Below are 18,752 nucleotides of genomic sequence, written 5' to 3'. Positions count from 1 at the left end.
TCAGGCCTCTTCTCAGCTGATGATAAATTTGTACCTGTAGAAGCTACCTTTCTTTAGAAGTTGAGAAATAAAAGATTTAGCATCATGTTTTGTTCCTATGCCACCTACGAAAACATGCTGATTCCAAGAAAATGCTCTTTTCTCCACTCTAAACCTGTCCTGTCGTCCAGTCCACCTCATTTTGTTGGAAACTAAAGCTTCACATCTTCTCCAGTTCTCCATTGTTCTAATAAATAAACAAATAAATAAATCCATCACAACAGAAGGCAGAGCTAGCAATTCCTGGACTGTTCTTAGCAGAAATATGACAAATTGCCATATTTCTGTTGCAGGTAGTCCGTGTGTTCCAGCCAGAAGCAGTAGTTCTCTGAGTGGAAACTATAAATCATAGCTTGATTTTACTGGCAGTAAACATGTCTGTTTTCCATTATGTTTGTATGTTAGTGAACTGTGATCATTTAAAAGAAATTCTGCACAGACATATAAAACTCTGAAGTCATTGGGCCAAGTTCTGTTTTCATTGATTCTGGCTTTGTAATAGGGTCTCTGGGATCCTTTTCAGCAGCCTGCCCCATACTTCTGTGTTCTCACGAGGGAAAGAGGTTTAAAGATTCAACTGGCCAGTCTTAATTTTCCCTTTTTGTGTCTTTTTACAAGCTTTGAATTTAACATTTTATTTTCTAGCAAAAGCTTTATGGACACTGATAAAGACTCACAGACAGATTGTTAAAGTATTTGTACAACTTTAGTCTGGTTAATTTTTTTTAACAAGGTTATTTCTTTGCAGCCGCCTTGAATGGGCTGATTTCATGCCCTGATCCAATGTTTACTGAAGTGAAAGTGAGGACTGCCACTTATTTCAACTTAATTAACACATTGGATTGGACATGTAATTAATTTATACTCTTGTCTAATGAAAACTGTTGGAGGGGGTTATTTTTGGACTCTTAGCTACAGTTAATAGATCCACTGTTTTTATTAGATTTAGTAGGCAAATTACTTATGCAAATGTATCAGACAGGTTGTTAGTTTTCAAGGGTCTGATGCAAGACCCATTAAAATCAATGAGTCTTCCCATTTACCTAAATGGGCTTTAGAGCAAGCTCTGATACAACTGAGTTAATGCTGTGTAATAGCATGTGGTAACTTTCTTTCATGCTTCCTAGTGTTGACTAGTGTCTACTAGTCTTAAGTAGAATTCACTGTTACAGGTGATATATAAATATAAATGGAGACCTACTCTGCACCAGAGATCTTGGTATTGGAGCAAGAAAAGACATGGATAGCATGGAGGTGTTATTTCATTCAAATTAAGCACGTTTGCATGTTTCTGGCTGTGCTAATGACTGTGTAATACAAACATTTATTTTATATTAGCATTTAGGTAATAGTTCTGTGGTTTCATGTGACTGAACCCTGTGATTCATGGGCAAAATGTTTACAGTGCCAACCTGGAAGTTTGGCATACAGTCAGGAAACAGGATCAGTACACTGCCTGGATGACAAAGGCAATAGTACAACAAAGCATATGTGGACAGGAAATGTTCACCAAACAACAGTAAGCCTTTAACAAATCCCTATCCCATAAATATGTAATTATGTCCTTGGCGATGACAAGGACTTAACACTTTTCATACTGTAAAGGCTCCTTACTCCCAAATAATCAGCTCACGAGCTCTTAGTGTAACAGATGTTTTGAAAGTTAGCACATTGAAATAAAAATGTATCTAAAAGCACCCATTTTATCTGACAACAATGAGATAAAGGTATATTCAGCTGTAGTTATTGCAGTTCATGAAGCAGTACATATCAAATTTGGTTTGCTTTACACACTGGACTGATTTTTGCTTTGTTGTGTCTACGTCAACTACCTAATTTCTCTTCAAAGTGTGAGGATGCTTGTAGGGGAGCACTTCTTGGTCCTTAGCTCATAACTCACCCAGCACAGCTGCATGAGTAGGTTTCACAAAGGATTTAGAACAAAATTAAAATGTCATTTTTTAGGACTTAATTAAAATGTCTTTTTTATGATGTACAAGTAGATGTTATACGCACATTTTTAAACCTTTTATTTAATTTTGGTTATTTGCCATATGCAAGGTAAAAATAAGTGTAAAAAAAATGCTGAGTGCAAAGTAAAATAAATAAGGACATGTCCTCAGCTTGCTACTTAAAAAATCATGATTCCTTTAGCTATAATGGAACATCAACAATTGCTGCTCTTTGTCATGCAGATCTAAATCCAGACTTGGTGTTCCACAGAGCAGAGATTATTTTCTCTGAAATTGTTTTTGATGAGTTTGCTTTTCATCTGTGTGCAAATACTGAATGTATTCCTGAGGATCTCCAGTCCTGCTTTTCAGTGATTATGCAGTCTGGATACAGAAAGCTAAGCTTTTATCCTGTGTTCCTTAGAACACATAATTTTCAGTAGATATATCTCCAAATCCTTAAAGAGCTTCAAACAGATAATGCTTTTTAAAAAAGTAACCTGTAAAATATCTCCTCCACTCATGAATGTGGTCTGAAAATGAGAGCCACATAACACTCCGGAGATGAGTGCTGAGTTGGGAACATCTTTTCTGCATTTGGCAAAAGGTGAGAGAAACATTTTTTCGGCATGCCATTATTAAGCAATTGTTGAATCTAATGATTTTAAGTGACTGAAATGGCCCATGAGCCACAAGTGGATAGTCCAATTTGCATTGAAAAAACACACTTCAGATTCTGCTGTTTGCATAACTTTCATATATTTCTACAAGAATGGAGATAAGATTCATATATATGCATAAATTTAAAGTTACTTTCTACGGCTGAGTCAGGTGTGTATACCACTGTGTAAATCAACACAATGGAAGGTATTTGTGGAGTTTCTCATTAGTGCCAGCTCATTTTTCACTGCAAATCACATTGCAGTGTTAACATTTTAGTTCCGTTCTTCCCAGTGGCAAGGAAACAGAATGAATATTACCCCTCTTTAGAATGAAACATGTCAGTAACAAACACTGCAATGATGAGCTTAATATAAATAATTACATGGATAGTAGCTTTGTATGCAAGCAATTAGTTTTACATTAATATGTTGTGTGAGATTTCTTTGCGGTTGGAATTAGTTAATGATTTTCTAGATGTGCATATTCCTAATTACTCAGTTTTAAATGTTAGCTGTATATAAATTAATGTTTTATAAATTTTCTAAAATTTTACCAGGCATTTTTAATTCAGAATTAAGAAAAGCATCTATAACCTACTTTATGTAAAGTAGATAGATTGAACTTCAGAGTACAGTTTCCGCAGATCACGGCAATCATAATGTTTTACATAAAGTCATCCAGAGCACAATTTTCCTATTGCATCTGAAACCAAACAGATGTGACCTAATTAATACATAATGTGAGTTAATAAGCAAGGTGATATTCTTACAGTCTTTGAAGTATATTCTCATCTTATTTATTGTTCTGATCTAAAATGATTTTGCTGATTTCAGGGTATGACTTGGGATTTTTATTAGTGTACTGAAAACATAAAACAGACCTCAACAAGACCCCTGGTTAACCTTACCCCTAACTTAACCTCTAGTATAAATTGGAGACATCTTCGCTTCTCTCAGTGAATATTGCACACTTTAAAATAATTGGCATGCAAGTCAGAAAGAACTTCTTTCTACATATTATTTTCTAAGAACAGTAGGAAATCGTGATAGAAAATAATAATAATAATAATATTAATAATAGTAAAAAATTAGTCCCCCATTCAATAAAGCATTCAAGTATTTGCTTAACTACTGAATTTAGTATGTGATCATTTATATGCGTGTGTTATATGATTGGGACCATAGGGCTAAACTGATCAGTGCTACAAAAGCCCAAAGATATTTTAACACTCAAGACCAGATTCATACAAGCAATACATTCAAGCATTATTGAATTTAAGAGGGGATTTCAATGTTTTTTTTTCCAAAGTTGGGTAGAAACCTTTTAGCAAACATATCATGAATATAACAGGTATAGGGAATTAAATTGGATCAAAAACGCTTACAAATGTGCTATAAATGCAATCTTTCCTGCAACATAAGCAAGTGACCATAGTAAGGTCAAGTGTATTGGAACTGTGCGGGGTTGGTTTTCACTGTATCAGAACTAACACAGAAAAACTAAAACTGGACTACACAATGACAAAAGGGGATGCCTAAGTGGAACTGACTGCCACTTAAGTCATTTTTGCTGCCTAAATGCCCCCTAGGCACTGTGAGGAAAGCGTCAGAAGTAACAGAAGAAAAAAAAATGCTGTCTAGTATAATCATACCTTGTTTCCAGAGCAAGTGCAAACTAAAAATATAAAAGAATTATTTTTTTAAAAAATCCATTGCATAAGATTCGCTCTATTTTTAACAGTACTAGTTTTACATCAACAAATAGAGAAATATGTTCTGCCGATGACTTTCCATACATTTCATTACTATCTTGGAAGAATCAAGGCCTTATATACAAATTCTTCATGATTAACTCAATTCTAACATCTTTATGTGTTACTATTATTAATTATCTGATAAAATATGGGAACAAAGTAGAAAAAAAAATACAAAACTTAAAATACTTCTGATTTGTCCAAAAATAAATTCACTATGTGATTTAAATGTTTATAATCAACCATCTAAAGACAACTTTCATAAGCCTTTTGAAGTAGTATAAATGAAAAGAATTTTTTGAGACTAACAAACACATTTATAAAACACATATCGTGAAAATGCAATCTTTTCAATCCCATTTAAAAGTACACGTCTTTGAGGTATTTATGATGTAATTCTGAATACAAACAAGCCAAAAGATCAGTAAGTTATTATTTTCACTGTGTCAGAATCCATTATTGTTGGTTTATGTTTAGATTATGTCCAGTATATGAAATACATTTTTCTAGTAGCATGATAGAATTTAACAACACTAGCAGTATGAAAAAATGTCAGGAGTATTCTGTGTATGAAGCTTTTCAATTATGATTTTCTGACATGAATTCAACATGAAAATCAAAAGTTGCTAAGTTAACAAAGGTCAATATTAGACAGCAGTTTCAGCTCTTTTTCCTTGTCTCTGTTTTACAAGAAACCAGATGGTAAAATAATACTAGTATTCTGTTTATCTGAATGCATTAGCAGTTCATTTTTATTGTTATTCATGATGCAGGTATTTTAGAAACTGAGCATGTTTCAGCAAAGTTCTCCCGCTGTAAAACCCCAGCCTGGTATCACAGAATACGCAAACATACTGCTATGCCCAGAGGATTAAAAGTAGTAAAATAATGCTAAAATCCGTGTATTCCCTTATAGCGTGTCATGCCTTAATGCAGCAGTAACATTTGGCTTCTGAGGTCAGAGAGCAATGCTTGCACCATTTCAAATGGCAAGCTAAAAGCCAGCCATGAACTTTTGCACTCGATCTGCTCTGCTTCAGCCCAAGTCAACAGCAAAATTCCTCCTGTCTTTTACAGAGGTGGTGACATTAATTTGTCTTTCCTTGTCTGTAACAATCGTAATATTATTTTCTTCACTTACCTGCTGCAAATTGACCTAGAAAAGATTAAATACAGAGAGTTAAATTCTGGAGATTTTTCTCTTTTCCCTGCACATAAAACAGAAATTACAGGAATCCATCACATTGCTCCCATGGGAGACACTGCTGGTGTAAAGAACACGGCGTTAGCATAGCCTGCTTCTTAGAATTTGGTTTCCACAAATAGTTCTGATGCTTCTGCTGGTAAAATTCATTTGCAATGATTTTTATAGGAAAAAAGAGAGACTTGAGTGTCTGAGACAAATTTATTTGTAAAAGTGATCACAGAAAGTTTTTTCCAGTGTTTTTTCCAGCAATGCAAGTAAGCATGGGAAATTTCTTCCTTTGTCAGCTCTCAGAATTACTTAAAGTCTGAAATTTAAAAATGCATTTTTTTCAGTTGTACCCTGGAAAATGTTATCTAGTATTTTCTTTGATTTAATTCCCTATCACATCAAACTAAGCTATAGAATCAGAGTGATAATAAACTATATCAGTAAAAATCTTTGTTGTTACTTTATGATACTGTTTTTCTTACTCTGCTGAGGGTTCAGACTATCCGATGAATAATAGCTTTCCATTAAATTAGTTCCTTATACATCCAGACTTACATAGTCTTTCTTTGATTTTTGTTCACCCATTCAGTATACAAGTAGAGGAAGATTGTAACCTGAGGGCTGTAAAAAATATTTTTTAACCCTTTCCTGAAAGATAAGTTTTATTAATACTTTGGTATTAACCCTTCTGTACATACATGGCACAAGCAACAATAGGATCAAAACGAATGCTGAAAATGAGACGAGGTGTTTTTAACAGTGTGTTCTGTACTTAGGAGCTGTGGCTTCATACAAGTATTGTGGCTTTTTTTAGACTTCAGTAATCAAAATCACCTGCCTTCCCAGGAGTCCCTACGTACATCTCAAAAGCAGAATAGATGACTACTGAAAGAAAAGAATCAATAAATACTTCTTTTTCTCATGTAGGATCAGCTGATTCTCACCCTCCAACTTGCAGTAGTGATCAGTTCACATGTGCATATGTGCAGCAGTGTTTGCCCCTCACTGCAAAATGCAATGGGGCTGAAGATTGCGTGGATGGAAGTGACGAAATTAACTGTCCCATGGCGATGCCTACCACCCTGTCTCCGGGCTCCTGCAAGCAAACAGAGTTCCTGTGTCCTTCCAAAGGCTGTATCCCATCCCTCCTGAAATGTGATGGGGTGCCTGACTGCGGCCTTAACGAAGATGAAGTTGGCTGCCGTAAGTTACTTTCATTGCTATAGTTAAGGCCATACTAACTTACTTTCTTAAGAGAGTGATGTGAAAAAGAGCAACATAATGAAGTATAGTGTAAAATTCACCATTCCCTCATCAAGAAAAATATTATTTGTATCATGTATAATGTGTTACCTGAGAGACACTCTACATTTGCAAATAATTTTGCTTAAGCATACTTATTCCCTGGCTATCAACTTTGATAAATGCTTAAAATTTTTTATATTGTATTTCTGTTAATAATTGGAAGCTTTTCCACTTTTTTCCATAGATCTGTCAGCCGCATCTGCATTGCCTCATCTCTGATTACAATATGACAGATAGATAGACTTTTGCAGTTCTGTAATTCAGTAACATTCAAGGCAGACCTGACCTTTCAAGGATTTTGAAATCAAGTCTGTTCATTCAGTAGCAGCAATCTCTGTCCCGACCAAAGAAAGGACTGCAAGTAAAATTCAAGGATAACAGGCTTTGAACTGTAACTGCAATGAGATAACATGAAGTTTCAGATAGACACAAAAATGAGTGTTTGCCCATTTCAAAATATTTCATTATTGGTGGATGAACTGAGGCCAAATGTTTCACTCCAGGAGGTCTAAATAATTAGCTACATAGAAAAAAAAAATGTTTTTACATATCACAGAATCACAGAATCACAGAATGATAGGGGTTGGAAGGGACCTCTGGAGATCATCTAGTCCAACCCCCCCTTCCAGAGCAGGTTCACCTAGAGCAGGTTGCACAGGAATGTGTCCAGGTGAGTTTTGAATATCTCCAGAGAAGGAAACTCCACAACCTCAATATGAAAACATTTCTTCCTAAACTTCTTATTCTGCAAAAGTTTTTTAACATTTTATTTTTCAACCTTATCAGAAGCAAAACAATTAGTAGAATATTGGTTTCCAGTGGGATAGAAATTCAAGTTCTTTAATATCAAAACTACTGAATATACATGCAGGCCACTGCACATGCCATTTCATTTAACAAACGACTCTATAAAACTAGCATGGACTTTGCAGACTATCTGTGCATGCCTTTCTAGGCACTTTTGTTTAGAAGCAGGCTCTGTGGTTTTGTTGCAAAAGGCATGATTTTGGGGATATCTCTTACCTTGAATTCTAGATGCCCCTAAGTTCAAATAAGCGTCTCTTCGTTAATCTTCATTCAGTCCTGCCTCCTCCTCAATTTGTCCTCTGTTAAGAGACCTCTCTGCTGTATCCTAGTACATGCACATACCAACCCCAGACCACAGCAGCTAATGTGTTCTTCTAAAATCCCCAAATCCTAAGGCCACAAGATTTCCATGAGTATCAGTAGTCCCCAAAGAACTGAGATATTGTTTCGGTGCCTTTGACTTCTAAGCAATGTCCAGGGCATGAGGCAAAATTAAGTCCTGGTCTATTCAAAGAACAAAAATTCTTCATAGATATTGCACACCTTGGGATTCTGAGTTGCGTGGAAACCTAGTCAAATCTGCAATCACATTGTTAGTCCAAAATTCAGTTTTGCATATATAAACATGTAAGTTTTTATGATACAAGATAGGAATACAGAAGCAGCATCTCATGTTTCTTCTCTGAAGAAGATACTGGTTGCATGGCAAAGCAAAAAGTGAGTGGTTAGTGGTAGTTTGGAATGGAATCGGTGAAAAGCTGATTACTGTCACAGTTTATTGTCCCATCGAAATGTATATGCCATGAGAGTGCAGCGTTTCATCTCTAGCTGTCTAGTTTTAACATGTGAAATGCCATGTAAGTTTGTCAGCAGAGAGAATTCAGAGAGGGAAAAAGTAAATAACTCACAAATTCTGTTTATTTTATTGAAATATTTGCATAATCTATAAAATTGATTGCTGTGCTACTAACTCCAGCCTATGTGTACTGTAACAATAACACAGATTGGGAGTGGAGTTTTTTTTACAGATCCTAGATTGAAATTGAATATTTTTTCTAAGTAGTTATGAACACAGGGTAGGATTTAAATAGCAAAGTTTTGTGGTTTTGTTTTTTTTTTTTTCTTGGTGCAGATCAAATCTTCTTCCCTATTTTAGAAAATTTCAGTTCAGGAATTACTGGCATCATCCATTCTGTGTGTGCCATGTCCCTTAGCAATTTCATTCATTAAGTGTAACAATAGATGGTCAAAAATGTTCTGGCTTCTAAATTCAGGAATTTGTCAGAGAAAGTTTTCTTCTGGGACGAAGATCAGTTGTCAGAATGCATCTTGCAGAGATTAAGTATAAAACCCGAAAGAAGGCCAGGACAAAGAAAAACAAACAAAAAAATGCATTAGTCAGATCTCTACTACAACCACAATTCCTTACCACAGAAATGCTTTTCCACATGACTTAGACATTTATGCAGACAGAATTTCCCGCAGAGTTCACTCAGCAGTTAAGTTGTACAGTATTATATTAATACTGTTTTATACCTACTAATGTGGTGGATTTTATTACTTGCTGCTTTTAACAAGAAAACCTTGAAACTGTTTTTCAGTTATAGATGTTCTACTTGGCCAACCCTCTTCTCACTGTCAATTTTAGTGAAGGGTACTTTATCTCACCTATTTAATCTAATTTTTTAATTTTTTTTTTAAAATTGCCTGATTACAATGGTAAGGGTGTAAAATAAACATATTATCACCAACAGATTATATACATTACTTTTCCACAGGCCTCAGCACCATCTGACTGAAGTGCTACTAGCAATGAATAAAAAATGATTTCTCAGTTCTCTGTAGTGCACCAAAATGTATCTATTGTAGTCCTGGTAAATTTTAAATATTAAAAATTGTATACTTTCAAAGGGGCTGTGATATTTTTACTTTTTCTACATATTAAATATAGGAAAATTAAATATAGGCAAAAAGCTGATATTTTCACTTTCATATCTTCACTGTTGTTAATGCCTTCATTTAATATCTTGATCCCAAAAACACTTGAAGGCCTCTCATGAAAGTAAAGAATAACTAGTTAGAGAAATATGAGGGTCCTTGTAACTGTGTTAAGAGTAAGTAATGCTAATTTTTGTTTCAATGCAGTAAGAGAAATAACATTTTAATATTTTTAAAATGTGCTCTTAACATTCTTTACCTCAGCATCAATAACTTAGTGTCATTGTCCTTTCTGTCTTAAATGCTGGATCTCTGCAAAGTATTCAGCAGTCAGATCCATTGCTATGACTGTTCCCTCTGTAAGTGGTATAAAAATCTCAGTGCAATAAGCTTGTTCAAGGTAAAGGGACATGACAAAACCACCTTGATGATCAACAGATAGAAATGGACCAAAAATAATTAGCAGTTCTGTTTTATCCTCAGGTATGAGTCCAGCAGCCAATCCAGGACAAATAATAAAGCGCTAAATGACACTTTCTTTTCTTACTGCAACCCTCAATGCAAGTTAGAGCTCAGGAACTGAATCTCTGTATTGGTCATAATATATATGACAAACCATAAGCAGTACTCTTGATCCACACAGTTTACAGTGTCCTTATTATACATGTGCAGGCAAAAAAGGTCTAAAGCACATAAGAAGAGTATGTTTTATGTCAAATTTCCAACTTTGTTTCTGTTGAAGTCCTAGTCTGAACATGTAATTACATTTACAGACAGGGTATTTGTGTGCAAACGACCACTTATAAAACTGGTTCAAATACCATTGGGACATCATCCCCCAAATTGCAAAGTGTGTCCAGGATTTGGATCACATTGCACACAAAATAAATATAAGATTATTATTTGGTTAGGAAAGTGTAGCAGAGGGCATGGGACTGTCAGTTACTTTCTGGAAAGCTGTCAATCATAAGAGATGATGGTAGGATATGCTACAAATCTGGAGTGATGCTGTAATCTGCTGGGTTTTTTCAGTCTGCCACAACTTGTTCCAGCAGACTGAGTGGTCAAAGGAATGGAAAGCAGAAAAGGAAATTTTTTGTTCTTGTTATTGCTTTTATCCTGCTGTCACTACCAGCAAATTTCCTCTTCAATATCGAGACTTCTCCAGTCAATTGAAGAGACTTTGATATGAACACATGTGCAAAACAGTATAGTGATAGTTCAAAATCAGCCAGAACTTTTAAGTTCTTATAAAGGTGAATTGAAATTGGAAACAAAAGGAAGCTTCTCTTTACAGTTGCCAGTACTATTCTACAGATTTTTCTGCAGACTTTAGTAAATGGTCAGTGCATGTAATTAAAAGGTTTAATCCCACAAACCCTTACTCACATGAGTAATATCATAGTTCTGAAAGAATATCGAAGCTGGCAAGAGTTGACTGGCAAGATCAAAACTGGCAAGATTTGCCTCCATTATTGAGGTCTAAATTGAATTGTGGTATTTTAAATTTAGCACACTTTTGCAGTCTCTATAGGCCAGTGATTTAAATTATATCTAAGGGTGGAACAGATATATTCTAGATCAGCCTGGCCATCCAGCCTAGGAGGCTTATTGCCATGTACACTGGCTCTTGAACCCAGGAGCAGGAAAGTATTATAAAATTTAGATGCGGCAGTGGGGTATTTTTAATATTCCTGGATTCTTTCTCTCACTCTAAACTCACAAGCTAATGTGAATATATCTAACTTTGATGGAGTCGGAAGAGTTCCCTCTGATTTGCATTAGTGTCATGGTGACAGAGTTCAGTTTAAATTACCTAAACAAAAACCTTAAAAAACAATAGTTTAAGGCAGCGTAAGAGAACATTGTGTGAGATAAAATGGTGTTATACTCTACAGGAGTACGCAGGACCGTCGGGTACACCCTGTAGATCAGTGACTCAGGAATAATTCAGTACCTGAAGGCTTATGCGATTCCAGCAAGATTTTCCCCTCATAATTCTTCTGGACAAACATAGAAAATATAATTGAATGCCCAAGAATAAAAAAGGTGTACAAGTTTACATTTTTTCAGTACAGTATTTATCTAGTTTTTATATGTTAACTATCTCTTAGTATTTAGTTTCTTGTAATAGAAGGAAACAATACAAATTCAATTTTTTTGTTTGTGTTTAAAAATTAATTCCATCATTTAAAAACTAGATTATGAATGAGAGTTGATTAAGTTTTGTGATCTTTTTATGGGTTTTCATTGGGGTCTTGCAGCTTACCCTGTCAATGTTTTAAGTAAACATGCCTTCCTCTCCTTCGTGAATATAACGTGTGAAAATCCAGCTTCCGTAACATCTGTGCTCTGTGTTTGTTTACTTATTTATCTACTCAATAGTAAAGTTGTATGTCTTTGAAGATGAAAGCCTGTAGAGATCACACAGACCCAAGTTTAGATACTATAGTACAAATCAAATTTTCTGGTAGTTTTTCAACAGTGAGAAAAAGAAATATAGCTCATAATAACTGTCATGTCACTTTTTGTTCCAGCCATTAAAGATTGTTTCAGTGGTTCTTTGTTATGTGCGTCAACTAACCAATGTATAGCAATCTCCCAGCGTTGTGATGGCATTGCAGACTGCATTGATTTCAGCCTTGATGAGTCCAGCTGTTCAGGTACTTAGTTTTGCATAAAAATGTCATCTGAAACAAAAATATGTAGTTGTTTCCTGCTGAATCTTTAGGTAGTTCTGACTGAATTCCCCCTGATAAAACTTAATCAGATTACATCAGGCATGAATTTTCCTGATGAAATAGGAAATTAGTGAGAAAATGATGGAAAATTATATACTTGGTTAATGCCTGCACAAAGGATGTTTCTTAACGTGTAAACACATTGTTTACAAAAAAAAAAAAGGCTCTGTAGTACACTGCTAAGGCACTCTCCTGATTTTAGCCAATTGAATAACCACTTAAGTAAGCTCAGCATTTCTGAGTTACTAGGCTTTTTTTTTTTTTTTCAAGTGTAACACAAATCAGGGTAGGAAAATAAAACAAAATATATAGTATTTGTTTAACACAGTGCATTTCCCACAATATTGAGGTTTGTTTTGCAATAGGGAAATGTAGGAGAAAGGTAAGAACAGGACAATATATATCTAATCTGAATCAGATTTTTATTAATAAAACCTAACAAAAACATCCATGATGGTATAAGTAAATTCAGGCTCAGAGCATCCCATTTAGTGACACAAAGTTACTGCAGTTCTTCTCCAAACCAGTTATGAACTCTGGGTCACTTCTGTGTTAAGAGCACTCCTCTGACTTCGGTGAAGCTGCATTAGCCGAGAATTTAGCTCTCTGTTTTTACAATTCATTGTGAGTTATGTGATAAAGTTCATAATATATAGTATATATTATAATAATATAATTCATTATAATATGTTAAATATTTATTCACAAAGAAGACATTTTAAATTTGCTATTTAGCAGGAGGCATCCACTGGTTTCTCTGGGAGCAAAACTTGCCCAGAATTATTGTGTTAATTATATAAGTTTGTTATGCGTGGTGTTTTTTAATTTAATGTGCCAGAAGAAATCATACTTTAACACCAAGATTCACCAATTTTACAATGCAGAGAGAATACAGACTTAGTAAATTTGATTTATAAGAATTATTTTAAATTAAAAGGGATATATTCAGAAATCAGTTCAATGTAGAAGACTATAGAACATAAACTAGCAGACTTCCATGATACTAAATTAAAAATCTTCCATTGTTTTGTCAGAAAGCTGATCTTTTAAGTAAGTAATTTTCTTTCCACAATTTCTTCTTAAAACTGGAGGTGTCCACACTGAATAGCACTGTTTATGTGCCTCAGCAAATGATTTTATGTGGCTTATCCCTGAAAATTAAATAATTTGACCTAATTCTTTAAGTCTAATTTGCATTTTACCATTTATTTTCTTACTATAGAAGACTGAGGGGATTAGTTTTTTATTTTGAGGTTTTCTTGCTGTAGGGCTGTAAAACTGAACTTCAGTAAAACTAAATCTGATGATGTGGAAATCCATGTGAAGGGATGTCAAAAGCTGATAACAGTATATCACTGGCATCCCCGTCTACTTAAACACCTTTACTCTTTTCAAGACTGATTTCTCTAGTTCTTATGAGATTATGATTCAAAGTGTTAAAATTCTGGATATCTTTAATTAGAAGGCTGGTGACACAGAAGTAAGCATCTGTTCATCACCCCTATATCTAAGCTATTAATAATAACGTATGTTTAGGTACTAATTAAATATAAGTTCAGTTCTTTTGGCTCTTATTTTATATATTCCTATTTGTTTGAAAATTGAGCAAATGACAAAAGCTCCATTTCTGGAGCCAAATGAAACTCTGACTTGAGAAAAATTAGAATCCTGTTCAAGTGAAGCACTGGAATTTCTAGAAGCTCAAGAGCAGCCCATTGCTTTTAACATATTTATGACTTGACACTTGCATCACCAAGTCAAGGTCTAAAGGGAGAGTTTTTGGAAGTGCTAAGCACCCAAAATGATGGGTGTGAATATTCTGCCATTTGGCAAATCAGGCGATGACAAATATAGTAACAAGGGGGGGGAATTTAAATTATAATTTTTATTTTTATGTTTGTAGTTTGTCCCGAAGAATACTGCAAAAATGGAGGAAGCTGCATCATCAAAGATTACATTCCTTTATGCCAGTAAGTTTCACTGGGGATTAATTTGTGCTTGAAGTTGGGAAAAGGGGCTGTGAAAGAGCTGTTTTGTTCCCCAGGGACTGAAATGACCTTCAATAGAAGTGTATTTTTAAAAGTCTCTGTATGTCTACACTACTTTTATTTACAGTTGCTGAGTTAAAACATATTTTGAGAAGAATATTATTTATTAGATAGAATCTTCTGTAACTTTCATCTGTCCTTACATGGGACAATCTTTTTGCCTGACACCTTAAGTTTTCTATGTCTCATGTTTCACATCAACATTTAGCAACACATGCTTCCATGAAAAATGATACTTATATGCATCAACTGTTGTGTACTTCGGATGAGATTTACAGCAGGCCATATCTCATCTTTACCTGAACTTATGATGTATTTGTGTTATAACGTCATTTTTTGCATATCTTTGGAGAAAGAGGGTAATGTTTTTCCAATTATGCCACACAAAGGGTTAAAAGTATGCTTGGTTTTTTCTGAAAATGCTCTATTCTGAAAAACAAATAATGAACACAATTCTGATGTGCAATGTAGGAGTCATTAGAAAGTGTCTCAGACTATCTGAAGGGATTCGTTTACACAGGATATCACTCTGTTTCCCACTGGGAAATTACAGGAGACTTTTTAAAGTGCAAAGAAAACAATGTTATATATTATCACATTTTTGTCCTTCACGTGCTTTAGTGGATCTTGCCAAAGATTTTGCCAAATTACTAAAGAAGTGACTGTTTTGTCAAGATATCTATCTTAGTCCAGACCAGACATTAAGGTTTGTCCCCTTGTCTCTACGAAACTCACATTAATAAACCTGCTGACAAAAATTCAGTTATTGCAGAATTTGTATCTTTCAAGGCATGTTTATCCTTTATTCATTAAAGAAATGTGATAAATAACATACTCAGGAAATACAGGCACTTTCATACAGAGTACTTTGATTTCTCTCTGGAAACATTGTTAATTACATGCAGATTTCCCAAAGAATCTCCTCTGTTGTAGAATAGAGAATGGTCTCTGCAAGAAGCTTGGAATTTTGTTGAGGTAGCTGTTTCAAAATTTCTTGGGGCACAGAAAGAGAAAAAGGAGTAAAAACACAGGGGAAGGTTGCGGATGAAATGAAACAGATAGCCAGCAGAAAATAAAGGAATTGGGAATAGCCAAGGAGTTTATAATTGATAGATTAAAACATTGATCAGAAAGAAAATTGCTTGTAGGGACAAGGCACTGAGGGAATAATTGAGATTTTAGGCATGCAAGAGAATTTTAAAAATTGAAGTTATGTTAGGACTTCCAAATGAAAGGCAACCAAATTAGCAAGTGGTTCTTTATCCACAGAAGTAAAAGATAGTTGCAATAATAGGAAAGTAAATAGGATACTTTCCCTCAGCATTCAGTAAGAAACATGACATTGAATTCTGATGCAATGCATGGGTAATTGGAGCAAAGGCACAGAAATTAAAATGACCTAACTGTTGGGCTAACATAAATCAAAGAGCTTTGTGTGCTTGTGCTGGGGAAATAGGTCATCTCCATTCAAGAATACTAGAAAAATAGTGCACATTGCAATAGTGGAAGGCTTTCTGAAAACTCTGCAGGTAAGGGATGTGACTGGAGAATAGCAAATGGAGGTAAAATGGAATAGCCAGATCAACAGTCTGATATCAGTACCATTCAAGGCTTTATAATATTTTGAAGGAATTACTCAAACATACAGTAACAGGGAGTTAGACATTTCTAAGATAAGCTTCTGCGTGATATTTGAAAATCCCACATGTCAGCATCATGGAAAGAAAGAAAGGAATAAAAATGTACCTTAGACAACAAAAAAGGTAGAAATATCCCAGTTTTTCTAGGAAAAAAAATGAAAAGTCTAGAAATTAAGGTGGAATTTTTACCTGTTTGTTCTCAGTTCTTAGCTTATATTTCCTGAAAAAAAGATGATAGATTTAGGTGGAGATACCTTCTTCTCTTGAGAGCAACTGCTCTTCTAGACTGCAGGGCAGGTCGGGGGAAAAAGCAGGGTATGTGAGAATGCAGGAAGCCTCTGGGAACAGCAAGGAGACCCCTGAAAAAAGCAGTGTGGATGCTGCCCTGTCACAGAAGTGGCAGAGAAGGAGAGTCTTCCTAGATACTCAGAGGTAATTGTATGTTGATCACAGTGACCCTAAATGTCACTGAGTTTTACTAATACTCTTCAGTGGCACACTGGGCGGGGGAAAATTTGTTAGCATATCTTTTTATTTCTGTTTTTTCTTACACAATGAATTCTGATCTTCCTCTGCTTGAGATGTTTGTGGTTTAGTTTTTAAAATAAAACCTGACTCTGGAGTTTAAAAGTCTTTCTGGCCTTCTCTGACAAGCTTGGATTAACAAAAAAAAAGTCTAGGCAAGTCTTAAAACTTCAGCTGATTCAAGGTTCCATCATGTTCCTATAAAAAATGGAATTGCTGCTCATCTTACCTTAGTTTGAGGTATATTGATAGAAAAGTATCCAGTCTCTGGAAAACGCTTTTGTTGGTGCTAAGGGATGGGATTTTTGGTGTTTTTAATGCGATCTGGTTGAAGTAGTTAATTGTATGGACTCTCCCATGTGTTTTAACGTGTCAGCATGAGAACAGAGTGAATTTGCAGTAGCTGCTTAAGCTGCTGATGGTTGGTACTAGGTTTTATACATTTAGGACTTCTCAAATTTCTTTGATGCTGTATATTTTTATATATGTGCACTACTGTTGCTTAGATATATAAAGTGAATACTTAGGACGTCAACCTGACTTTCTTTCAGTAGTATGTAACTAAGAGGGTTCAGCAGAAGGTGGAAGGTGACCTCTAATGTCCCTCTATGAAGAGATACCAGTAGACCAGGTGGAAAAGACAACAGTGGATACAAGACTAGATAAAGTTTCAGCATATATTTGAGTGGGTGACAGGGTTGGTATATCAGGTTGCTGCCATTTCTGTTCACACTACTGAAAACAGCTTTTCTTAGCTGCTGCATAACGAATGCAGTAACATCAGTGAGAGGCCACAATATTTGAGAATATGACTATTGATACGGTGGTGGATGTTCTCATCCAGAGTTTGCAAGTAAATGCAGAGCAATGGTGCTTTGCAAATGATGGTTAGCTTCCTACTTGAATGAAACATAGCTTGATGGCTGTCCTGATCCTCTCTGGTATTTGACTTCTGAGTTAGGTTTGAGAGCTATTTACATTTGCTTCTCCTAATTGGTCAGGAGAATACTTGGGGCACATATCAAATATGTTTATCTTGTCCCTTCTACTTCTTGGGTACCCTCTTTGGCTGCCAGACTGGATGGAGCTTTAGTCTGAAACACTATGGCCCCTCTCATTTCACAAAATGTGGTCCCTACTTGTCCTGACTGAGTTTCCTTCTGCAGTGGATGTGCAGACAAGTGGCTCGTGCTGGCAATCAGCTACTGTGGCTACACATGCAAATCATGATAATTTGAGCAATAATGGCTACAATTTTTGCACTTTCAATGATCTGATTTCAAAATTATTCTTTTGATCGTATGTGTACTTTCCCCAATCATTTGTCCAGTGGTTTTTGGTGTTTTTTGTTTTTTTTAAAAATGAGACTACAGACCTGTGGAAACATAAGAAAGGAATATTGATAAGAACAAGCAAGCTGGGAAAAGTGTGTTTGTAACACACTGAAATTGAAGGGTGAGGATGCAGAGATTGTACTAGTGCTGAAAAAAACCCCTGAGAACAGAAAAAACTTTTCTTATCAGACTGATAATACATAACTTTAACTCTCATACCAGCTAGACAAGAATAATACAATGCATTCTCATTTAAAATGTACTAAAACTCACGTATAATAAACTCATTATAGTGCTTATCTTTCTTTTTATTTTATACAAACACTTTCTATGACATATACCAAATTTCAGAGCAGTTACACTGACTAATACTAAAGAGTATAATGAGAGTGCTTTTATTAATGTCTGAACTGTAAGAAGGCTCTATCCTTAAGCAGAAAATGTAATTACATTCACTGGCCTGTAATTAAACAATCATGTTGTAAATTAGAAATACATCTTCATTAAACACTTTTTAAATTACATTGAATATGTACCATCTAGCTAACCGAGCTGTGGAGATTAGAATTTCAAGGAGTCATTATACATAGATAATTAATTAAGGTTATCTTTGTAGTTGTGTATCTAAATGCTCATTTGGCCCAACGTATAGAAATTGAATTATTTTCTTTGTTTGCTTTATGTGATAGAAGTGAAGAAAATTACTTTCCCTTTTATGTTTTAGAAAACAATTGATTTTACATGGTTATAATTGATTCAGAGGGGAGGATTTTTGCTTATTCTCCTTAGAAAAGCTACAGACTATTTGGTCC

The 18,752-nt window shown here is 35.0% G+C and overlaps 1 protein-coding gene across 1 annotated transcript in view; it reads left to right on the top strand.

The window, feature by feature from the left end:
- MALRD1 (MAM and LDL receptor class A domain containing 1) overlaps positions 1–18,752 on the top strand; it is a 277,676-nt gene that overhangs the window by 214,608 nt on the left and 44,316 nt on the right. Inside the window, exons 33-35 of the mRNA XM_059818810.1 lie at positions 6,530–6,805; positions 12,190–12,315; positions 14,297–14,363. Of these exons, the coding sequence (XP_059674793.1) occupies positions 6,530–6,805; positions 12,190–12,315; positions 14,297–14,363 (469 nt within the window). The remainder of the gene's footprint in view (positions 1–6,529; positions 6,806–12,189; positions 12,316–14,296; positions 14,364–18,752) is intronic.

This window comes from Gavia stellata, chromosome 6 (genome assembly GCF_030936135.1).
Source record: "Gavia stellata isolate bGavSte3 chromosome 6, bGavSte3.hap2, whole genome shotgun sequence".
In the NCBI taxonomy this organism is placed as follows: Eukaryota; Metazoa; Chordata; class Aves; order Gaviiformes; family Gaviidae; genus Gavia; species Gavia stellata.
Note: the sequence above shows the minus strand (reverse complement) of the source record. Positions and strands in the feature narration are given on the sequence as shown.